General features: G+C 38.3%; 1 protein-coding gene across 1 annotated transcript in view; it reads left to right on the top strand.

Moving 5' to 3' along the window:
* PKHD1 (polycystic kidney and hepatic disease 1 (autosomal recessive)) overlaps nt 1-26,105 on the top strand; it is a 406,355-nt gene that overhangs the window by 174,989 nt on the left and 205,261 nt on the right. The window contains exons 43-47 of the mRNA XM_006765722.1: nt 5,622-5,734; nt 6,809-6,914; nt 12,180-12,314; nt 19,235-19,370; nt 22,092-22,338. Of these exons, the coding sequence (XP_006765785.1) occupies nt 5,622-5,734; nt 6,809-6,914; nt 12,180-12,314; nt 19,235-19,370; nt 22,092-22,338 (737 nt within the window). The remainder of the gene's footprint in view (nt 1-5,621; nt 5,735-6,808; nt 6,915-12,179; nt 12,315-19,234; nt 19,371-22,091; nt 22,339-26,105) is intronic.

The raw sequence follows: 26,105 nt of genomic DNA on the forward strand, positions 1-26,105 counted from the left end.
CTCCCTTGTTCCCAAGCACAGCACTTACACACCATTTTAGGTACCTAATGGGGGCAGCTAATATGCCAGTGAGAAAGGATGCAGAACTGCATGGGTTGAAGGAAACCAAACTTTAGACCCAAAGCAATTAGAGCAGCATTTAACTTGTTGGTGATTACAGGTCTGGTTGCGCAGCTATGGCAGCAAACTTTGGAGCCTAAAGAACTACATTTCTGCATACTTTCTTGGGTAGTAGCATCTTGACTGCATTAAAATACCTAGAGGTGAAGACGCTCAGGGTTTCCCAGCTCATCTTCTTGGATAAGCTGGAATGTATCGAATGCCAGGGGTTCTGTCCATTCAACTTTGCTTCATTGGGTAGTAGGTAGTCTCCTGGACAGGTGTTTTGACCACTAGTCAACCCCAAGAAGAACTGAACTGGCTATAGGTCTATAGGTGCAGAGAGCTAGAGGGCCATCTAAAAAGCTGATGGGTCCCCTGAGTGTTTGCGGTCTACTCTGTGAAACAATGCTCAGTCTGCAATAGAAAAATTTAGGCAAAGCAAGTTATTAGTTCTCCATTGAATGACTTTCATTTCCATTCCTTTATTTTCGTTCTCTTATGTCCACTTTACAAAATTTAAATAAGTATAATGCACATATTTTGAGAATGAGGTTTCAGTTTAAACTGGCAGTGTAGATTGATTAAGTATAGTCATTCCTGACATTTTCTTCAATGAGCTTAAAATTCTGTAGTTCTCTTTTCTTTAGCTTATTAGCTTTTATACTCCAACACAAAGTTTGAAACACAATAGTTACTCAATACAAATGAATTAAATATAATGAATGAATGAATGAATATAGGTATCATTACATAATCAAAGAGTGAGGGGGGAAGAAACAGGAAAGTAAGGAATAGATTCCAAGATCCTGCAATCATTTTGATGTCTGAAAAATAAGATGTTTAATCTGTGGCAACATTTAAACCCTGTGGGACTCATTTCTCAGTGTTAAATGCTGCACAGTCCATTCCATTTCTCAGCTGTGCCACTGGTATTCTGTTATGCTGTCTCTTTTGTATTCTGTTGTCTGGAATGAGCTATTACCAAGGACATAGTTGATAACTGGACATACATGGCAACACCTAAAAGTGATGAACTTCTGTTGACCTTTTGGGCCAATGAAGGTCATTGTAGTTATTGAGCAAACAGTAAGTTAGTATTTACTAAGTGTGCCCTATATGGAAAATACAGAGAGTACATTAAAATATGTTTTAGAAAATACCTTTATTCCAAAGGGTAATAATAGGCTATCATAACAGCACAATGTGGGGTGTGTGTGTGTGTGTGTGTGTGTGTGTGTGTGTGTGTGTTTGTGTGATATGTGGAACAGAAAGAGATGTGGTATAACAATACTACCTTCTTCCATGGTTGTTCTGAGAGTGAAGGGGCATTCTTTGTTCTGAGGAAATGTTGTATGGGTGGTGAGTTTATGTTCCTCTCTGTGAGGGGATTAGAGTCACACTGACCCTTAAGAGAATGCAGTCAAGCCTTATGTGTGCTTAGAGTTATTTTCCCAGCCTCCTGTCTTGTTTTTCAGTTTTCTTAAAGTCTGGAAAAATATTTTTTTAAAAGCTAGGTATTGCTGTCATTAATTAGGGTTTCTCTGTTTTAAACTTCCAATTCTGAAATAATCTTATCTTCATAAAAAGGTGCAGAAATACAACACGGCACTCCTGCGTGACCTTCACCCAGTTTCCCCCCAATGATAATGTAACCGTGACCATCACCATAGATCAATAACAAAATCAAGAAATTGACATTGGGACAATACTATCAGCTAAACTAAAGCCCTTGTTTAGATTTGAAGAGATGAACCTATTCCTAATGCCTGGGCAACCAACCCTGAAAGCCTGAACTCTCTCCCACATACACGAGTCTGACTTTGAAATATCTGGCCTCGTGGGCAGGCAGTGAACAAACAGTTAATTCTTAAGTCTCTGCAATAGGTTTGTGGTTGGATATTATTCCCAGAATCTAGGAACAAACACATAGCCACAGCACACAAAATTTTCCTTGATGTTCAAGCAGTCATCTTTACAGTTGACTCCCCTTTAACCCTGTGTGGTACAAGGGAATTTCAAGTGTGATATTCCTTTTTAGTTTTCATAGCCACAAGTGGTCTCCCTGCTTCCCTGCCAGGCTGCAGCTACACCAAGTCCAGGGAGAAGCAAAACCTGAGCTGTGTGCTTACTTGCTAGTGAGACTCAAGCGTGATATTCCTGAGTCTCCGGGGGACTTGTGATATTCCTCTGTCCACTCCTTAGACGGGCCTTTTTTGTGCTTTCTAGAAATGGTTTGGTGGTGGTTCCACATGCCCCACCTGCGGCTCTTGGAGCACTCTATTTCCAGCTGCCTTCCCTTGACAGCTCCAGCATTTGCATCTTTGACTCCTTCTAGGGTTTCTTGCTATCTGCCCCAAGGCTCCAGCTCTGCGGTCAACCTCAGGCTAGAGAGAGTCAGCTTACCTCCAGAGTTCCAAGTACCCATGCTTATGGCGATGTTGGAAATTTCCTATGACCAGACTCTTGTTTAGGATATCCCACAGGAAAACCCTGAAAACAAACCCTTTGGAAACACCCATTTAATTTGAGGGGGATTTGTTCTGGTTTGTGAATCAATTTTGTAAGGAATTCTGTATTTAAAGGCCCAGTTTCAGTTCTCTCCACTCTCCCCACTCAATAGCTAATGTATATTTAAGAGCTGCCTGAAGGGTTAACTCACTTTTTTCCCCCTAGTAACTATAGATACACACCTCAAGGAGCTGGCTTACTTGAGCAGTTAATTTCTCTCTGGAATTTCTCTTGCTTGAATGTCCATAATACAGCGACTTCCGCAAAAAATTGATTTCCACACAAAATTCCCTGCTTGCCTTAAACCCTTCCCCACAAGCCACCGGCTGCCTGCATAAATATGTGGATTTCCTCATGAATCATTTGTAGCATACCCAATTGCAATGGAGAGTGAAAAGGGCTGGGAAGCAATGTGATCCGACTGTTCAAGTGCTTCTTTTATAAGAAAACTGCTCTTTCTCGGCTCACAGAAGACTGAAGTTGGAATATCCTGCCCTTCTATGAATGCAATTGGAAAGCATTACCTTTGATCACCCAGATGCTGCTTAAATACTAATGACACTAGGGCAGATGATGCAACAAATATATTTATTTGTTCAAAATATGTGCTCTGTGTGCACTTGCCTGGCAAAGGTGATGAATAAGGATGTAGCCCTTGCAAAAGATTCTTTAAATGTTTGAATCTGGCCCCTTCTGGGTAAGTCTGAGCCATGAACTAGCATTTCACTGGTAATGAGATAGAGGTGTATGTTGAAGGAAGATCATTACTTGCAGCCTCTAGCACACCTGTCTCATTGTTGAAATACTTACAGAAGGTGGTGTTTAAGAAGCCATTTCCTATTCCTCAATTTTTATGTACTCAGGCGAAGGGAGATCATTACTTGCAGCCTCTAGCGCACCTGTCTCATTGTTGAAATACAGAAGGTGGTGTTTAAGAAGCCCCCATTTCCTATTCCTCAATTTTTATGTACTCAGGCCTTTCCCATGGCTCATAGGTATGGCAGAGACACAGTCACTTGACACTGGCTATGTGGAGGGTGGAGCTTTGTTTGTAATTTCATGAGGAAGTTGCCAGTTGTATAATCATAACTGAAAATCAACAGCTATGTTACTTCCTTATGTACCTATGAGGGCTTGAGAGATATATTGGGCACTTGTATTTGCCAACCTAGTTACAGCAAGTCTTCCAGAAGCCAAGAATCATAACTGTGTGTCCTCTTTTCTAGCATGAGGGAAGAATTGAGATAAAAAGAATGCCTAATGCTGGATTTGGTTATTTGAAAGGATATTAATATCCTATATTTTTGTTGCAATGGGATTGTTTTTTTAGTGTCTCTTTCTGTGGGGTCTTTATGCTAAGCAAAATAAGTCAGAGAAAGACAAGTATTACATGATCTCACTCATATGTGGAGTTTAATGAACAAAATAAACTGATGAACAAGATAGATCCAGAAAAATAGAAGCATAGAACAGACTGACGAATCTTAGAAGGAATGGGGGTGGGAGGGGGGCAGGAAGAGATTAACCAAAGAATTTATATGGATATATGTACTAGCATAACCATGGACGCAGACAAAAGTGTGGTGAAGGCCTGGGGGTGGGGGTGGGAGTGAGGTTGAGGGGGTCAGTGAGGAAAAAGGGGGACATATGTAATACTTTCAACAATAAAGATATATTTTTAAAAAGAAAAGATATTAATATCCTCCTGGTAAAGATTGCCAAAGCATTCTTATTGTAATTAACCATGATTTTATATTTAGGTTGGTATTTACATCAAAATTTAGAGATGGGATACTAGAAAGTAGGTGTGACTTATTTTGAGAGTACATACTTCCAGTCTAGACTGTAGATCGGGGTTTCTCCACTGTGGCAGTTGCACCATTTTTGGTCATGTAATTCTTTGTTGTGAGAGGCTGCCCTGGTCACAACTCACTGAACACCAATAGCTTCCCTCTACCTGAGTTGTGACCACCAAAAATGTCCTTAGAGGCTTCCAAATGCTCCCTGAGGAATAAAATCATCCAATTGACAGCCACCACTCTAGACTGTTCCACCTCAAGATAAGTGGAGTCTTAGCAATGGCCCTGGTTCCTTGAAGTCACATTAGCATCTTCAATAGTAATTCACCTTCACATTCAATGGTACCCAAAAGTCACTTTTGCTGAATACAATGTGGTAGATGAAACATGTGTTTAAAATTTAAAATGGCCTCAGAAAATTGGGGAAATGTTCAGAATCCAGAAGGAAATGAGTCCCTTGTCCACAGAGGAAGAAAATAGTTCTATAACTGAGTGGAAAATGAGGAGTGTCCGGCTAACTACAAATATCAGGGTGAGAAAGCCTTGGGACCCACGGTGAAAAACAGCTAAAGCTAAGGAAACAGCACTGTTGATTATGTCAGGAAGTGCTGGCTGCCCCAGCAGGTCCTGGCTGGTGCCTGCTGGCCAGGCTTCCAGTCTTAGTGCTGGCCCTTACTCACACTTCCCCAGAGACTGGCAACCTCCAGGGTTTGGAGCATTGGGGTACTGGTTCAACCTCTTGCACGAGGCAGGAGTTGAGAACTAGTGGTTTTAAAACAATTTATTTCATTTTTTTTCTTCCATATTGACTTTGCTTGGTTCTGTGTGCATCGTGTGTGAGCGTGTGTGCACCCACATGTGTTGGTGTTCCTGGTGGAACATGTATATGCTTGTATACACCAAAGAGCTTGGATTAGATTATGTAATTAAATTTCTCACTGGACGTTTCCACTTTAACCTAAGAGTCCAGTTATTGAGGTGGGCAAATTACAGTCTAATTGAGCTGCCTGGAAGAAGAGGAATGAGAACATTTTTGTTTCCTGGGGGAGTGTGGGGAATGGGTGAGTAAAGAGTAATTGAGTTCATAAAATGTCAACATACCTTAGCAGGAAGTGAAAGAAAAATCAGGATCAGCAGGTATATGAGACTTTATTTCCACTAACTTTGTTGTATGTGTAGTAACTATTATTTAATTATCCTTAATTTCCCTAGGGAAACACAGTGTGTGCTGCTGGTTTTGGCTACTTTTTCCATCTTATGACCAACCAAACATCACAAGCTCCACTTCTCTCCTTCACGGGGAATATTGCACATTCTTGTACAAGGTAACTTTAGGGAAATTAATCTACATATTGGGTATAAGGCTTATGGTTTAGTTGTTTGGTTTTCTTTTTGTACAAAACTCCTGAGAGGGAATAACTTAACATTCATATGCGATTTGAGGATGCAGCTGCAGACCATTTTGAATCATACAAGTTTGGTGGTGAAGGGAGGAAAATGGAGAAGGAAGTCACTTAAGAGGGCAGCAAGACAAGATGTACCTTTTGTGGCCAGAGGAGAATTCAATAGAGAGAGTAATTAAACTTCCAAGAGATAAGAAGCAACTGGTAACAGAGTCCCTGGGAGGCTCGAGTGCCTGGGCTCAGGAACTGGGTGGGAAGAGGCTCTTGGAGAAGAGGCTCTTCACTTGTTACCGGCACACTGTGAGATGAGAAGGAGCTGTCCAAAGCCTTTGTTATGTAGAGGGTAATGTCATCCACTAAGGTCAAGGGCATGAGAAACAAGGTAGAGTAGGGAATTTGAGAATCGAGGGAAAAATACGAACTTCAGTCAGCCAGACCCTGATTCAAATCCTGACTTTACTCCTATTGAATTGCTTATTTATTTATTTATTTATTTATTTTTTAGAGTATGATCCCTTATTTGTAAAATGGAAACATATCTACATTGGAGGTTGGATGTGCCCATTAGAGCTTATGCAATGCACCTAAGAGAACACCTGGAATACAGTAGGGATTCAATAGTTGAAAGCTATAAATACTTATGATAATAGGATAGGAATAGTGCTATAATGAAAAATGAGAAGGATTAAGAACAATTGTTACACCATGTTGAAGCCGAGGCAAGGATTAGTACACGTGTTATGAAATTATCATTAAGATTATGAAGTTTCTATCTAGCAGCTCTCATCAGTTCTGGGATCTGAGGGAAGAAAGTACACAGAACCCTAAAATGGTAAGGCACTTCTGGGAAAAGAACAAAAGTTGGAGAGTATCCACTTTCCTAGCAAGGGGGAGAATTTATTCATTACTTTTACTTTGATATTTTCCAATGAGAAAAAAGTAGGGTGTTTGAAACACAGAAACTGACTAAATTTCACTCTTTGTTTCACTTTCTAGATATGGACTCTTTGTCTACCCTAAGTTTCAGCCACCTTGGGACAATGACACTGGCCCCACCCTGTTCCAAAACTTCAGGGTTTGGGGAAGTGCAGGTGGCGTGCAGGTAAGTTTCTTTAGTTTTTTAATTTTTTATGAAAATTGTTTTCTCATTTTGATTTATTACACACTAGTAGCCCAGTGCACTGATTCATGCACCCATGGCTGAAAGTGGAATAGTGCCGCCCCACGAGGAATCGGGTTCCCTCCTCTCTGGTTCCAGGGTGTGTCACCAGAGAACTGCCGCTGACAAGTCATCGCAGCTCGGCAGCTCCTGCATTGAGTGTCTGCCTCCTGTTGGTCAGTGCACATCATATGTACACTGAGTTGGACAGTCTCTTAGTCCTTTATATATATAGATTGCTATATATATGAGTTGCTGCTGAGGGAAGCATTGTAATATCATCATAGTTTTAAGGAACCAAGAGCATTATAGATGTACGTGGAATAGTTGTTGAATGAACAAGTTACTAGTTACTAAGCCAGGGTTAGTTGACTTCCTTTATGGAGACTTTTAAGCAGCTGTAATAGAGAACAAAAGAATTACTATCGAGATTTACCACCAGGAGGGATCATCAAAGTCATCTATTTCTCCCTTACCATGCCTATTTAGATATAAAAAAATTAAAGCTCAGAAAGCAAATGAATTTGCTGATGGTCACACAGTTAGTGGCACAACCAGGTACAGAATCCAGATTCCAAATGTGCATTTGCTACCCTAATATCTTGGCATATACATGTTTCAATCATAAGAAGAAGATCCTAGGACTGCTGAGAGCTGTTAGATAAAAACTTTATAATTTATTTATCATTGGAACACAAAAATTCCAGTTCAGAGTGCTTTGCTTAGTTTTATCAGTGAGTCACATTTTCTTCTATTTTGTTCAAAAGGGAGAAAAGTTCACATTCAGTCATTTATCTTTCATTATCACAGTGATTTCTTACAGGTAAGCTTAGCTTGTTCATTGTTATCACTAACATATAAAAATTACCCAGCGTCACTATTTGGTGCCACACTGAGAACATTACATACGCTTGGTCTCTGCCACTTAGAAATCTGAAGCCTAGGCTACTTACATAAATGAAGAAATATGTTTACAGGGTACCCAGGAAACAGAATAAAAATGTAAAATTAAGTCACAATAAAAACGTTAGATATTTACTTTATATATCCAACAAGAGGAAGATAATTTTGAATGGGGAAAACCCCAAAACATATAATTAGGGTAGTTAACCCAGGGATTGCCAATTATACTTAGTATTCTCATTTAATTTTATAGTGTTCATTTTTTCCATAAGCACTATAAATGTAGGGGTGAGAATCTAGGGCAGTGATGGCGAACCTTTTGAGCTCGGCGTATCAGCATTTTGAAAAACCCTAACTTAACTCTGGTGCCGTGTCACATATAGAAATTTTTTGATATTTACAACCATAGTAAAGTAAAGATTTATAATTTTGATATTCATTTTATATATTTAAATGCCATTTAACAAGAAAAATCAACCAAAAAAATGAGTTAGCGTGTCACCTCTGACAAGCGTGTCATAGGTTCGCCATCACTGATCTAGTAGAAACGTTTGTTGAGTGCCTTCTTATGCAGAGAAGCAATCATGCCTTGCAGAAGCTTAAATTCTACCTCCAGGATCTTGAATAACCTTGTTCTAGATGAAATAACCTAATGAAACAAAAATATTAAAGGGAAATCATTAAAATCAGTTTTCTCAAGTTCTGTAACCAGAGTGCTGAATTCATGAAAAAATGTCTATCCTTAAAGATTAAACTCTTGTGCACTAAAAGTCCAGATAATAAGAATGCTTTTGGAACTTCACTTTTATGAGTAAAGTAAAGGAAAGTAATTAAAAGGAAAGTAATTAAAGTAACTTCCCTCACAACAATCTGAAAAAAATAAGGTGGACTTACATTTTCTTTTTTCAAAACATACTATAAAGCAATAGTACATTTAGATAGTGTGGTAGTGGCACAAAGATAGAAATATAGTTCAATAGAATAGAATTAAGTCCAGAAATAAGCCATACTATGGTCAACTGATTTCTGACAAGGATGCCAAGACCAATCAATGGAGGAAATAATAATCTTTTCAACAAATGGCGCTGGAACAAATAGACACATGCAAAGGATTGAAACTGTATCTTTTCCTCATACTATTAACAAAAATTAACAAAAACCTAAACGTTAGAGCCAAAAAAAAATTATAAAACTGATAGAAGAAAACAAATCAAAATGCTCCAAAAACCTAAACGTTAGAGCAAAAAAAATTATAAAACTGATAGAAGAAAACAAAGGAGTAAATCTTTATGATCTTGGATTAAGCAACAGATCCTTGGATATGACACCAAAAGAATAAGGAACAAAAGAAAATTAGATAAGTTTAACATTATCAAAATTAAAAATATTTGTTTCAAAGAACCCCATTAAGAAGTGAAAATACAGCCAATGGAATGGGAAACAATATCTGCAAGTCACATATGAAAAGGGCTTATATCTAGAATAAATAGAGAACTCTTATGATAAAAATATAAATAACCCAATTAAAAAATGAGCGAAGACATTTCCCCAGCGATTCACAAATGGCCAATATGCATATGAAAATATGTCCAACATAATCAGTTATTAGAGATGCAAAGCCACAGTGAGATACGACCACTTCATACCCTGATGGCTAGAATATAAGTGGTAAGTGTTGGCAAAGATTTTGAGAAATTGGAACTGTGAGAAATGCTCACTTGTTTAAATTCAAATAACAGACTCAGAGACAGAAGTACGGCGAAAACGGGACTTATACATTCTCAAGAGCAGGTGTCTATCCAGTTGTACAGGCACACCTAGGACAATTAACACAGCCCATTTATCCAGTCCCTCCTCTGGTTCATCAGTGGCTGAGTACTATGGGGTCACCTGTTTCCTCATACATTGCCTAAGTCTTACTGTCTCCCATTGGGCCATTCAAAAAAAATTGGGCTGAAGCCCTTTCTAGTTGCCTCCACCATGATGCTGGTCCACATCCACAGTTCCTTGCTATTACATCCTTGTCCCTCCCTACGATGTTTATAGCAGTGTTATTCATAATAGCCAAAAGGTGGACAAATGGACAAATATAGTGTGGTACCTTAAGACAGTGAAATAATATCAGCCATAAAATGAATCAAGTACTATACTGCAACATGGATGAACCTTGAAAACATTATGTGAGGAAAGAAGCCAGTGACAAAGCCCACATACTATGTGATTCCACTCATATGAAAGACCAGAAGAGAGAAATCTATAGAGACAGAAAGAGGATTAATGGTTGCTTAGGGCTAAAGGATATGGTGTTTCTTCTTGAAGTGAAAATGTTCTGAAATTGAGTCTGGTGATAGTTGCACATATCTGTGAATGAACTAAAACCTTTTAATTGTAAACTTTTAATAGGTGAATTGTATGGTGTGTGTATATTAATAAAGCTGTTAAAAAAGAAAGAAACAACAACAACCTCTTCTGTACATAGCCATGTAAACTCAAATGTCCCTCTTCCTATCCGTGTGACCTTAGGCAAATTCCCTGTTTCTTTCTCATTTGTAAAATGGAAATAGTTATAGAACCTAAATGATAAGGTTGTTTTGTGAGTTAGATAAGTGCCTGCATATAAAGTGCCTAGAAAAGTGCCCCAGTCTTGCTAGGTGTATAATAATAGCTGTTGTTAATAAACAGTGTTGGGTGGTGATAGAGCGATGTTGATAATAATGATGACTCTGGAAATGGTAACATTTAGAAGTGCCTTTTGCATCATAAGAAGCACATTGTTTTAAAATTTCTTAAACTTTATTAGATAGTTTTCATTATTGTCAGACTGTATTCTGGTCATTAGACATAAGTGTCATCTATCTATCTATCTATCTATCTATCTATCTATCTATCTATCTATAGATACTTAAACAGAATATTCCAACAGGTAAAACTTCTACTGTGAGTAAATATAAATTTATATCTATTTGATGATCTTGATAGCTAATATTTTTGTATATTTTCTCAGTTAATCATCTTTAACCTTTGAGGGAAACATTATTATTATCCTCCTTTTGTAGATAAGAAAACTCTCTGGGTTGGGGGTAAAATATGTGCTCATGTCAACAGCTACGAATTGCTGGATCCCAACTTAGGCAATCTGACCCTTCTGTATGTATGTTAATAAAAATTGAGAAAAATACCCTCTCCTCATCATGTATCATAAATGCAGAGTGATTCTTTTAGAGGAGGGAGAGCGAGATGAGAACACATTATGAAAGCTGTATTTATACTATAAATAGGGATTTTTTTTGCTATTGGGTGTTGATTTCTTTTAGTAATTACCAGGTTCTCCAGTTAATGCCAGATGTTAGCTGTTTTTAAATATGAGTTATTTGCCAGAACTTGAGGTACCTGTAATTGGGTAACAATTGTGACAAGATCATACCTATTTTACTTAAGTAAAGCTTTGTATCTTCAAAAATCTGTCATTTTATAAAAGTTATTGGTGCATTCAAAATGAGAAATGCAAGCTATTTAATTCTTGAAAATTCTAGCATAAAGCACAATACTATGATAAATCAAGGCTACCTTGGCCTTAATTAATAGGAAACTTCCACTTTAAGATATAAAGGCAACCATGACCCTATTTAATGAATAAGGAATGATTCTGTTAGGTTAATTGTTAGTCCTGATCTCCACCCTGGTTTAAAGATGGTTGAATGAGGCCTAAGGAGAAGTTAGATGTCTTTTCCAAGGTCACCTAGTTTGTTAATAGCAGTGCTAGGTGAAAATGAAAGGTTCTGTACCACAAATTACTGGGATTCTTTCAACTTTATTAATCTAATTTTGTTAATACTTGATCCCAGTTTGGGCCTGCCAACATAACCTGTCATAAATATATGTTCACAGAATGTATTTTGAGTCTGTAGTCATGTTCAATTACTTATTTCACATTTACAATTTTCTGACAATATTAGTTAATAAATACTACTGAAGAAAATGTTAAATACTGGGGTTCTTGGATGCTATATTTTTCTCCACTAATTTTGTGTAATTTGGAGATGGCAAGTTTATTTTAGAAATGTGAAGAATTCACATTGACCTTTTTAATGTGTCAATTATTATGAGGAGAAATGAAAAGTATAGAGTGGGTGTTACTAAAGAGGACTAGTTAGTGCTGACCTTACGGCAACTTTGGGATGTCTGTGCAGATATCAATGGGCGAAAGCATGGTTACTTATACTTAATTAATAAGTTACCAGAAGTCTGCAAGCAAAGCCAAGCCTGAGAACTTTGCCATAACATACGCTGATTTTTTTTTAACAGATTTTCAGAACTAGCAATCTTCACCTGAAAAACTTCCGAGTTTATTCATGCAGAGATTTTGGAATTGATATCTTGGAAAGTGATGCAAATACTTTAGTTACTGACAGCTTATTCCTTGGTCATTTTGCTCACCAGGTAAGTACCTACGTGTGGTTGTTTTAGGTTGTCCATCAACAGCATCCTATGTGATGGGCTCCCTGGTGACCCAGGATATGTAATTTTAATAGCATTCTTCAGTGAATCTTAATATTTAACTGGTAAAAGTTAGAGGAGCTTTTTATTTGTAACAGTGGTAGTATTTATAATAAAATTCAAATATATCCAAGGATTCAATGTTATAAGTTAATATAAGTCATAAAAATCATGAGTAGCTTGCAGAATTTTTATTTGGTTGCAATGTAGCATTATTATCCATACCAATTAAATAATACATCTAATAATTTTAAGTTAGTTTATTCTAATCTCACAATAATTATAGAATAGCATGATTCCATATTGTCTCTCTGCATCGTGGTTTGCCAAGTTTCTACAGCAACATTTTGTTCATAGGGTCCTTATTACTCTATTTAGGGTGCCCTCCCCAAAAATAGGTAATATAAATTTACATTGTTTACTATAGCGTACTACCTCTTATGTGACTCCCTAATACTTCCTTAAGTGTGGTGTTAAAGAACAAAATTCAACAAAGTAAATTTGAAGATCTAATTGGCTTTATTAAGCGATTCATGAACAGGGAAGTGTCCTACCTAAAGAAAGCTCTGAGTGGTTGTACAAAACACAAGGTTTTTAGAGGCAAAAGGGTGTGGCAGGGGAGTTCTCCCCCACCTCCCTCCACTTTTATTTTTTCCCCATCTCTATTTATTCACTTTATACCTGTCCATGAGCGTGCGCTTGTGCGCCCCTCTCTCTCTCTCTCAAAATATATTTTTATTGATTTTTTTGTAGAGAGAAAGGGAAAGGGATAGAGAGTTAGAAACATCTATCAGCTGCCTCCTACACACCTCCTATTGGGGATGTGCCCACAACCAAGGTACATGCCCTTGACCAGAATTGAACCTGGGACCTTTCAGTCTGCAGGTCAACGCTCTATCCACTGAGCCAAACCGGTTAGGGCTCTTCTCTCTTTTTCGTTTGCTCAATCAACCCCGCCTCCCTCCCAACACACACAGGGGAGATCTTAGCAAAGGAAAATAAAGGATTATTTTTAAACCAGGTCATCTTTGGCGGAGGGAAGGGCAGTGGTTTTACCCAGCAGATTTTGCCCCACCAGTGATGCTCAGGAAACTTCAGACTGATTGGTTTAACATTCCATTGCTGAGAGAGGCTGAAACTGCAGTTAGGTTCATTATTAGCTTTGGTTTGGTGACTTGGCTAAGCAAAAGTGACTCCATCTTGGCCTGTTGTCTCTCTCTTTCTCTCTCTTTTTTTAGCTGTGGATTTGTACATGATAAACATAAAGACTGTAGATCACATCTGTGGCACTGCAAGGCCAGGATCCCACACTGTAGATGAGGCAAAGAGTTCCTCCCAGAAGAGAAGTACCTCTTCTCCTCCAGAGAAGCCCATGGTTCCCATTGGTCTCAGTAAGGCTTCAGACCTATAGAGGGGCCCCTCAGTCCTTGTTTTGAAAGAGGTACCTGCATATGCATTGCCATAATAATCGCAGATGGAAGGGAACTAAGGTACTTCTGAGAACCAAGGACAGAGCATTCTCTTTAGTTTGTTCCTGAATGCTCTGGCCAGTTGAAATTTAAATGATAATTATTGACTTTTGTAATTCCCTTTGAAATTACTTCATAGCTCTAGATATAAATATTAAGATTAAAAAAATCCTTTGGTTTCTACATTTTTCTTGTTTAATTCTCTAACTTAGTTAAATCTCTTTTGAACCATCCTTTCCATGAGGGAAATATCTGCCAGTTTTTCCTTTTCTCTGAAAGAATTACCACCTTGAGAAATGATTTTTTTAGACTGCATAGTTTCCAACAGAAGATGGGACTCAGATTTAGATTCTGATATACCATAGTTCAAAGGCTCTTAAATGTTTCCAAAATAACCTTCGAGGAGATGCTAAAAACCAAATGTCCATCAAGCTGAGTAACTGTCCTGGTAAATGAATGTAACAACATCTTAATTGATGCTAAGTAGACATCATAATCAATGGGTGAGTGACATAAATTAAGATATAAATTTTGACAGAAGGATGGTTATCATGAGATAATAAAAATAATCATATTCCTGAGATGTGATTCACTGGGACTGCATTACAGCTGAGGGCCTCTTAGTCTTTTAACAAGTAAGTGCAGGACAAAAGCCCCTGGATGGGAAATGTCCAACACTCGGTTCTAGGGAGATCTAGATCCTGGTTAAGCATCCAAATATTAAAACCATGTCATTTTAGAGCTAAATATTACCGAAATGTTAATCTAGTTAGAACTCTTGAATTTACAGATGAAGAAATAGGGGCTTTAGGAAATCAAGTGAAAGCCCAAAATCCATGCCTAGTAGTGTGGAGGTGGGACCACCTGGATGGCCTCCCACTTCTGATCAAATACTTTCTCAGTTACACGTGGAAAATAGCTTGGACAATGAGCATGCATTAGTACCTATTTCAATATTTCCTGATGCGTTTTCCATGGAAGGCTAGCCCCAAGAGAGGGTCTAAGAAAAGGAAATTCTTAGGTTAATAATAGTTAGGGTTTGCTGTTTATCACACCTCTCATCCCCTGAATTTCACATCCTATTTTAACACATTAAAGGCTCTGCGGAGCCTAGGGTGAAAAATAAACAAGAGCCATATCTCTGAGTCTTTATTTAACACAATAATGTTTAGATTTATTTGGGAACCTTTTATTGACATAAGAAACTGTGTCAGTTGTTTAAAAAAAAAAGAGAGACCTGACCTCTGTGGTTGTGGAACTGATGTTAGCCTCCAACTTCTGTGCCTGCCATTTCTCTAGGTATTAAGATTTTCTGAGAATTTGGCCTATTATTCTTAGACCTTCCACCCACATATAATTGGGCACACAATTATCAGTGAATCATATTCTAAAACAAACACTAGTTTCTGAAGGCCTTATTATTATTGGAAAGAATTTTATTATTTTTGGCCTCTAACTAGCATATCTATAATAATAAAAGCTTAATATGCTAATTAGACTGGACGTCCTTCCGGACAAAGCCAGGGCTGCTAGGGAAGCCCGGGTTCCGGGTGCCAGAGGGAAGTCGGTGCTAGCAGCCAGGAGAAGGGAGGCCTACTCTTACACGAATTTTGTGCATCGGCCTCTAGTTAGTGTATATGTTGGTACTCTCACACCCAACATTACCTTTATATTGAGATGAGTAGAATAATTTCCAGTGAGGGTAGCTTTAATATACAAGACAAAGTGATGCACTCTATCATCACTATACTATCCATCCTAGTTTGGTTGTGTAATTGGTTTAAACTGGTTGTCCTAGCATTTATCCAACTAGCACCCCCTTTCAAACTTTCAAAAATGTTCTGCTTTGGATATATATTATGCTCACCCTGCTTTTGAAAGTATCTGTAGGATGCTTGCCTTTTTGTTGTTATTGTAATTAATTTGAGCAGATGATACTACTTTTAAAAATATCTTATTCAGACAGATGCTAATGGGCTTAGTTAATTTTTCCTCCTATTTCTCTAGGGATCCCTTCCCATTTTCACTGGTGGATTTGTCTTCCTCAATTTAGACCTTTCATTTTTTTATTTCTCTAAAGTCTGTTGTAGGGGCCCTTCTCTTCTCAATATACTTGCTCTCCCTGGGAGAAATCTCATTTTCTCTAGTGATTTCAATTACCATCCACACACTGATGTCTCCCATACATTTGCATTTATTTCTACCATCTCATTTTGTGCTTTCAGTTCACAATGCTTTCTTTGTCTCCACTTTTTAAACTTGATTTGTCTTGCATTGAGTAGTGTCATATATATATATTCATTTTACAGTTATTAATTCTGTATAATTATGTTCATTATTGGATTTAAATTTTTAACATGCCTGCTTGTCTTAAAATCTAAATTACATCAGCACTGTTAAACTTTACCTGAGCAATGCAAGGACTTCAAACACTTTTCTTTCTTTACCTTCACATCTAGTGTTTTACTTTTCTGTAGTATTTTGTTCCACTGAATAAAATAAAAGTTTTATAGAAATATCATATTAATGGAGATAGGTACAGAAATCACAAGCAAAGATCTCAATGGATTTTTAAAAAGCAAAAATCATGTGCATAGCACCCTGTCAATAATAGAACATTACCACTTCCTCTGAAGCCCCTCATGCCTCCTCTCATTTAACCCAACCCCCAGACCCCTGCCTGAAGAGGGACATTATTCAGACTTCTATAGACATAGATTGGTTTCAGATCTGTTTTTGAAGGTTATATAAATGGAATCATAGAGCAAAGTAGCTCTGTAGTGTCTGGCTTCTTTGGCACGACACTATGTCTACAAGATTCATTCATTTTTTATGTTATAATACTTTATTCTTCTAATTGCTCTGCAGTTTTCTACTTTATGACTGTATCACAGTTTTGTGTGTGTGTTTTTTTTTTAAACGGTATATTGCTCTTGATAGATATTTGATTATTTGCAGTTTGGGGTCATTACAGATGAAGTGTTATGAACAATCTTCAGTGTCTCTATATGTGCATGCACTTCTGTTGAATATATGCAAAGTTGTAAACTGCTGGCTCAGAGGATGTCCCTCCAGCTCTAGGGGATAATGCCAAACGGTAGTCCCAAGTGTTCACACTTGTACTAGCATGCAGGTGAGGAGTTTCACAGCTACATCCTGGTATTTCTCTTGACCAGTATCCTGGCTAGTTTCTCCATGTCTCCCCATTATTGCTCCTAACTCCCACATCTTCCTCCTTTCTGATTTAATTCCTCATTTATTAGAGTGTAGCCTATAGTAACTTTCTTAACAAATTAAGGGTCTATGGAAGGTAAAGGTTTTGAGCTACAAATGGAGAACTCCTTATTAGTAGGTTTTTGCTTATAGAATACCAGGGTAAGGCACTTTGAATTGTTATTTTGAAGGCAATGTTTCAGTATCTTCTAGCTTCTAGTTTTGAGGTTGAATAGTTTTAAGGTCCTCTAATTCTAGGTCTTTCTTTAAAAAAGTGTTTTTATTGATTTTTAAATAGAGGAAAAGAGAGGGAGAGAGAGAAGAAACGTTCATGAGGGAGAAACATTGATTGGCTGCCTCCTGCATGCCCCTTACTGGGGATTGAGCTGCAACCCTGGCATGTGCCCTGACCGGGAATCAACTGGGGACCCCTTGGGCCATGGGACGATGCTCAATCCACTGCCACACCTCCTGGGCTAATTCTAGGTCTTTTATGTGTAACCTTTTAGTGTCTCTTTTGGATCTTTTTAGGATCTTGTCTTTGTTCCTGATGTTTTGCAACTTCAATATGATGTACCTTGTGTGGCTTTTTGTCCTATCCATGGTGTTAGCCACTGGATGAGAACTTTCAGTCTTATTTCTTTGAGAATTTTATAATTCTCTCCTCTTTATTTTCCTTTTTTGAAAACTATCATTATTTGGATATTGGACCTCCTAAATTGGCTTTCTAATCTTCTAAAGTTTCGCTGATTTCACAACTGTATTTTTATTCTACTTTCTAGGCTATCTTGTCATTTTGTTCTTACTGAATTTGTTATTTCTGCTCTCCTGTTTTCATTCTCTTTTCCTTTCTGACTCCCACCGCCTTTTCTTTGGCTGCTTCTTCTTGCTTCATGGATAAAGTCTATTTATTTCTCTGTGGTTATTAATGGTGATATTTTAAGTTTTCTCCTGATTTCTATACTGCCCTTTTTTCCACTGTTTTTCTTTTGTTTGTTTCTATCTCTCTTTCCTGTTGGAAGTCTCTGAAAATTTCTGCTAATCCTCAAATGTACAGTGGAGCACTAACAACTTGATTAGATGGAGTTTGCTGAAGAAATTTTGTGGTTAAATCCTGGAAGCAATTTTTTTTAGGTTTTTAAATTTTAATTCTTATATTAACATACATTAAATATAAAATGTATATGACTTTTTTGTAGTTGTCGTTAATCCTTACCCCAGGATATTTTTCCCACTGACTTTGTAGAGAGAGTAGAAGGGAGGAGGAGAAACACACAGAGAGAAACATCAATGTGAGAGAGACATATCGATTGGTTGCCTCTTGCACACGACCAGGGTTGGAGCCTGCAACTGAGGTACTTGCCCTTGACCAGAATTGATCCTGGGACCCTTCAGTCTGTGGGCCGTCACTCTATCCACTGAGCCAAACCAGCGAGTGCCTGACTTTTTTTTGATGTACAATGTCTGGTTTTTAACATATATATAGACTGGTGTAACCACCTCCACCACAATCAAGATGCAGAACAATTGCATCAACCCCATAAACTCCTTCCAGCTCCATCTTTGTAGCCACGTCCTCCTCTCACATCAACCCCTGGGAATTACTCATCTATTCTCTGTCTTTTCAACAATCATATAAAAGGAACCAGATAGTGTGAAACCTTTGGCACATGCCCTCAGCCGCCTTGTGTCTGTATCTATTGGTTATGCTTATATACATGCATACAAACCCTTTGGTTGATCTCTACATCCTTCCTCCACCCTCCCCTACCTTCCCTCTCAGGTTTATCAGTCTTGAACATAATTTTCATTTCTCAAAGGTAAACACCTAGGAGTTGAATTACTAGGCTGTATGATAAGGGTATGTTTAACTGGATCAGAAACTGCCAAACTATTTGCCACAGTGACTGTGCCATTTTGTGCTCCCACCAGCAATATATGAGAATTTTAGTTGTTCCTTATCCTCATTAGCATTCGGTATCATCACAATTTTTTATTTATCATTCTCATAAAAATACAATGTATTTTATGGTGATCCTTTGTCGTGTATATGACTTGTAAGTATTTTCTCCAAGTCTGTAGCTTGTCATTTTATTCTCTTAATTGTTTCTATTTGTGCATTACAAATTGTACTAGTTCTCTTCTTTTTTCTTACCTTCTTTTCCCCCTTGTGAATCATAGGGAAGCTTGTGTATGTCAGCAGGGATCAAAACTCCCAAAAGATGGGAACTGATGGTATCTAACACAACTTTTGTTAATTTTGATCTCACTGGCTGCGTGTCCATCAGAACCTGTTCGGGCTGTTCCCAAGGACAGGGTAAGTTGATTGAACAGATAAGACAAACAGTAAATAAGGCCAACACTCAAGTAAATATGATAAATAGTGGCAAAGCCTTGTGACCCATTATTTCTTTCAGTTATAAAATTGCATCAGTAGAAACTGTGGCTCAAATCCCCTAAAATAAATCCTAGAGGAGGCCAGGTATGCTCAATAGGGTTCCTGTAGCTCCCCATTCGTCTATCACCCTATTATTAGTGTCTCTGCTGGACTCTGAGTTTCACAAAGGCCGGGATTATGTCTCTTCCCACAGTGTTATCATTAGTACCTAGTAGCCTGTGCCTAAAAGGCTCATTGATTAAATTAATGGATAAAGATGAATGGATAGACATATGAATATAAACTAACGTACATGCAATCTTTACTGAAGGAGCCAGAACTTAGTACTTTATGTTTTCAGCAGCGTAAGGTTTATTGTATGCACAAAGAGAAGCACAGGAATTTTTGTTCAATTGTTAACCACATCTCAGAGGTGGTGAGGAATACCTTGGAGGACTCATGGGCTGAGGTGAAAAGGAGTGGGGAGCAATCTAGTTGATTTGATCTTTGTAAACAGCCAAACCAAGTAATTCAAGTAAATATGCTCTTGTGGTTTGAATCACCAATTTAGATAATTGTTTGTTTTTTTAATTAAATGAATAATCAGCAAGTCTCCACTTTACTTTTTTTTTTTCCTTCTGAATAAGCAGAGCCAAAGACCGTTTTTATTTGGGTGGCATCTGACTTAAATTTGTAAATAATAGGAATAAAAATAACTTAGGACATTCACTTCAAATCACAACTCTTCAGTTCTTTAAAGCTTCATTGTTTCGTATCATTTATAAGACACTGAAAAAAGCACTCTGTTCCTTATGAGCTCTAATTCCTTCTCACTGCATAATCTTGCTAAGTCATACTGTTTGTTTAAAAACTGTCTATTCCAGGTTTGTTTAAGGAACTGGTGCGTACAAAGATGAAAAACACATAGCTCTTCTCTTCCAGGAGCTCTTGTTCTAGGCCCAAAAGTAAATGTTTAATCTAGTCTCTGTACTAGAGTGTGATGAGTACAATCCTAGAAAACTGAACAAGGTCAGTGAAAGAACAAGGAAGGAGGTCAGGTGAGATTTCATAGAAGTGACTCTTTTTATTTTTAAAAAATATTTTTTTAAAAATTGATTTTAGAGAGAAAGGAAGTGAGAGGGAGAGAGAGAAACATCTATTGGATGCCTTCTGCACACCCCTACCAGGAATCAAGCCAGTAACCTGTGCTTGTGCCCTGGCTGGGAATTGAATCAATGGCATTTTGAGGCATGGGATAATGCTCAGCCAACTGAACCACACCGGCCAGGGCCATAGAGATGATTCTTAAGCAGGGTTTTGAAACGTGAATGGATATTTGCAAGCGAGACGGTGCCGAGAAGAGTTTCTAAGTATTAAGAATAGCATATGCAAAAAATTAAAATCCCAATAGGACTGAATTGTAGTGTCAGGTGGTTGTGGTATGAGATGAACTTTAGAAGTTGCCAGAAGTTAATCATAGAGTCTTGAATGCGGGACTTAATTCACTGCTTGGACTCCACTGGGATGCCGAGTGAAATTATCAGAGCTTCTATTTCTCTGTATCTTATTCTTTTTTCTTTTTCTTTTTGTCTATTTCACAATGTACATAATGAAGACGTATAGTCACATATGTACAGAGAGATATGTGCTTAATTTAAAGATTTCAATGACAGGGCTGTGTGATTTAGAAGACCACTGCCATAGTTCCTTCCTGGGCAACCGGACTAGTGTCAGTTCTGGCAAATCACATGGAGATGGTGTGAGAAACAGACTGCTGAGAAGTATAGCTCTAGAGCAGTGGTTCTAGCAGTGGTTGTACGACCCTTTCACAGGGGTCGCTTAAGACCATCGGAAAACACATATATAATTACATATTGTTTTTGTGATTAGTCACTATGCTTTAATTATGTTCAATTTGAAACAATGAAATTGGGGGTCACCACAACATGAGGAACTGTATTAAAGGGTCACGGCATTAGGAAGGTTGAGAACCACTGGTAGAGCTAATTCTTAAAAAGTGTGTTACTATTACTCTTTGTCCACATGATTGAAAGTTGCTTTTGAGGGTAAATCTTTCAAATATAACCCTCAGAAGAGATGGGGTTAAACTCACCACAGACGAACTGGAGCAGACAGATGGAAAGACTAAACCAAGATACCTTTAGTAGTTAGTAATTAGTAAGTTAGTGTTCCGTGTCTCTATTTCTCACTAGAACGGTTTCTCACCCTTGGCACTATTAGTATTTTGGGCTGGATAGTTTTTTGTTGTGGGGACTATCTTGTGCATTGAGGAAGTTAATCAGCATCCCTCCCTCTACCCACCAGATGTCAATATCACTGCCATCCACGTAATTGTGACAGCCCCAAATGATTCCAAATAGGGCCCGATGTCCCCTGGAGGGCAAAATGACCCCTGGTTGAGAATCACTGCCCTAAAATACAGACTATATGAAGGCAGTATCATATTGCTCTTGTTTTCCACTGTGTCTCTAGTACATATCACAGAGCCTGGCATACACTAAGCACTCATGATTTTTTTTCTTGAACAAAACTGTATAAATACGCAATTTAAAGTACTGAATATATCCCAGCAAATTCAGCTGCCATTTGTTATAATAACCTTCTGTGCCGTATGTAACACTCTTATCTTCCATTTTACAGGTGGATTTACTGTGAAGACCAACCAGTTAAAGTTTACAAACTCTCCCAGTGTAGTAGCATTTCCATTTCCTCATGCAGCAATTTTGGAAGACTTGGATGGGTCTCTGTCTGGGAAAAATGGAAGTCACATTCTTGCTTCCATGGAAACCCTCTCAGATTCTTGTTTGGTCAGTGCCAGATTCAGTCAGATTGTCCCTGGCAGTGTCTGTGGGGAAGGTGTTTTCTTTCATCGTATGTCTATTGGATTGTAAGTTGAATTAACTTTACTTTTTAGTTTAGCAATGAGCATGCATGTATCATTCAGGCTGTTAAGATTTATACACTTGATCTTAGCCAAAAGGCCGAGAAGTGATGTTGAGGTTTATAAAAGGGAAATTGTTTCCTAGATTCTATTTTAAGTATTTAGTTCTACATAAGTGATGGTGAATAATTTTGACAGCTGTCAAATCATACGTTTATGATTATGGTAGTTTTAGACTGATTCAAATGGCAGCTAACTTTCAATATCACTGGACCAGAACTCATAGTCCATGACCTCTTATTGACATTTTGAGCTAATAGCTTCTTCTTGAAAAGATTTGCAACCAACAGAAAATTTGACATGTATTTAAATTAATATATTTTTATTGATTTCAAAGGGGAAAGGAGAGGGAGAAAAAGATAGAAACAAAAATGATGAGAGAGAAACATCCATTGGTTGCCTTCTATACGTCACCTATGACCCACAACCCACAACCCACAACCTGGGCATGTGCCCTGACTGGGAATTGAACTGTGACCTCCTGGTTCATGGGTCAATACTCAATTACTGAGCCACACTGTCTGGGCGAAATATACTTAAATTAAAAGTATTATTATAGCCCTAGCCAGCTTGGCTCAGTGGATAGAGCATCAGCCTGCGGACTGAAGGGTCCCAGGTTCAATTCCGGCCAAGGGCACATGCCTGGGTTGTGGGCTCGAGCCCTAGTAGGGGGCGTGCAGGAGGCAGCCGATCAATGATTCTCTCTCATCATTGATGTTTCTATCTCTCTCTCCTCCTCCCTTCCTCTCTGAAATCAATAAAGAAATATATATTTTAAAAAAGTATTATAAAAATTCCAATAATGTCCATTCTCATTTACACATGTTTACTCTCCCCAAGCTCTTTTTAAATGTTCATATGCTCCAGGGAAGCAATAGCTGATGCCTTCCTATTACTTGCAAAGTTGTTTCACTCCAGTTCATTTTCCTTGTTAATTTCATGAACTATTGGATTCGTACAATACATTTCCTATTAATATTGGAACAAGGACCCTTTGGTTATGCTAGTCAAACTACCATTAAGTCAGCAGCTGGGATCTTTATAATGCATAATAGGATTGCTTCTGCGCTCTTTAATTTCCAGGTAATGATTGTTGAGTGTCTGGGGTTCTATCTTTTACCTGTTTCAAACATTGTATACATTTAGCTACACTTCTTTCCTTCCTTCCTTTTAAGTGTTTTAACTGCAGGAATACTAAGTCAAGTGATTCGGCTAGAGCATGTTGGCATCTGTTTTAAGCCAGTAAAGTCCAGAGAGTGAGTCACTGTGGTCAGTATTGCACAGTCTGCATTTTGAATGCCTATGGAATCAGTATGTTGACATTCTGTTTTAAAAGCCTTAGTAAAACACTGCTAGCATCAACTAATTTGAAATTATTTTTCTACTTTTGCTGTCCAGACTGTGTATTATTCTCTGTAATGTTAATGGGTCCAATTCCAGTGAGTAAAATAGCAATGTGGAGGGATATATTTTAATTTTTAATCATTTTGATTTTGCAGATGCATTCTCACAGATGCATCCTGGTTTTTATTGTTATTTTAGTGATTTTTACCAAAGGTGTCTTAATGAGTGTTGTCATATTTATAAGTTAATGATTTATTTATTTTTTTATTGTCTAGTTTTACATATGTCTCCTTTTCCCCCAGTTGAAACACCTCCCCCCGCCCCCGATTTATTTCTTAGATGCATTTTTTTCAAATGCGGAAAATTAAAATGGATTCATATAGTTAAAAAGAATATTATGTGTTTCTATGACACTTACTTGTCTGTGTTCTTTATACTCCTTTTTTATGCCTTATTTTGAAACCTATTGGGACACTGTCTCTTACAGAGGCACTTAGCGCTGGTGTTAGAAGGCTCTAATCTTACTGAGCATCTGTTCTTGGAGAGCTTTAGGACAGGACACTCAGGTGCTTACCTTAGCAGCACTTAGGGACCGACAAGGTCAAAAAAATAATAATCCCAAAACACTATTCCAAGCTGATTCAAAAGGCTTTTACTAGGGTGAAAAACTTGTCTTGGTTTGTCTGGAATTTTCCTGGTTTAAAAATAGAAAGTCTCATGTGCTAGAAACTCCTTCAGTCTTGAGAAAACCAGGGTGGTTGGTCACTCTACTGTCTATGATTATATTACAAATTTTCAGGTTGATCCACAGGTCTATGGACAGATGCCCAACTAACCCGAGTTAGCGCCAGGGAAGTCTCAGGTATGTCTCTTGGCTCTGGAGTCCCCACCTCTAGGATAAGGTGACTGCATTAGATGGTCTCTAGGGACTTGCTTGTCAAAGTGCACCAGCCTCCCGGGGTTCTGTTAGAAGAGGGAATCAAAGACTCCGCCCCAGACCTCCTGAGTCAGGACCCTCAGGTGATTTATATTCAAGTTTGAGAAGCACTGCCCTCAGGTCCTTCTAACCTTACCCTTCTATGACTCTACCCCTCGCATTTGTGCTGAGTGACTTGATCTTTGTCCCAGGGCATTATAACCTCATTAGGAATATGTCAGAGCTAATGAGCAATTTGAATTCAGCGTGGATACAAACTTTGCTGCATTTCAGGGAGACAGGATTAATTTGTTGTGCTACTTGCCCTGGAGCAAGCACCCTAAGAGTTGATTTACAAAGCTCTCACAGTCATGATCTTTTGGGGTTGCATGCTGATGGAGATCTGATATGGCACAAGCACCCTGCTGTCTTCACTTTCCACTCTTACCCCCTCCCACACCATGAGGTCCCAGAGTGTGGCCTTCCTTGCATAGCTGTGTAAACAAGGCACCACATTTTCCTTTTGCGAACAACCAAATGATTGGAGTGGAATTTCTTCCTTGGAAGTCCCCCCCTCTATGGTCCCATTTCACTATTAGTTTTTTGTTTGGCATTGGCAACCTTCTGTCCCTGCCCCTCGCTACCTTTTTTTAAGTTAGATGGGTACCCACATTTGTGGGGCAGCCTGTTTTATAGCTTCCTTGGACTCCACCCCAGCAGTTGGGTTGACAGGCATGTAAATATTTCATCGGTATAGAACTGTCAACCTCTGTAGGGCAGAGTTTAGTTTTACGCTTTGTTAAAATGCCAACAGACTTGACATGCAGGGAAGCTACTTACATTGTTCTCTCTCTCGATCACCAGTTCTAAAACAGGCTTTCCTAGGAGCCACAGGTGTTCTGGATCCTGTTCTTTTCCCAGCTTCTCTTTCTACCAATCTGATCTGCCCAGCTCACCCGTCCTGATAAGGCAGGGATGGAGTTAGCCCTACCATTGTCAGGCAGAACTTCATTTTGGAAAACTACATCAGTGACTTATTTTCTCCAGAGGTTCCATAATGATGACATGCCTAACATAGTGCTTGGATTTACCCATCCCCAAACTTAGATAAATGTTTTCTTTTGCACAGGGATAATTACATGGAACGAGTATACTACCCCCAATAATATTTTTTTCCTATATGTCAGTTGGAGTTGTTCTTTTAACATTTTTTTATTTTATTTTAAATCTTTACTGAAAGTGTTATATATGTCCCCCTATTTCCCCATTGATCTCTTCTAACCCTAACCCTAACCGCCCCCCCCACCGCCCCCAGCCTCAGGCCTTCACCACCCCATTGTCTGTGTCCATGAGTTATGAATATATGCATACAAACAACACTCATATTTTTAACTAGAGTTTAACATTTGTTTATGTTTTTTTTATAAAATTGGGAAGTGCAGTAATCTTAAAT

Source organism: Myotis davidii, unplaced genomic scaffold, assembly GCF_000327345.1.
Source record: "Myotis davidii unplaced genomic scaffold, ASM32734v1 scaffold240, whole genome shotgun sequence".
Lineage (NCBI taxonomy): Eukaryota > Metazoa > Chordata > Mammalia > Chiroptera > Vespertilionidae > Myotis > Myotis davidii.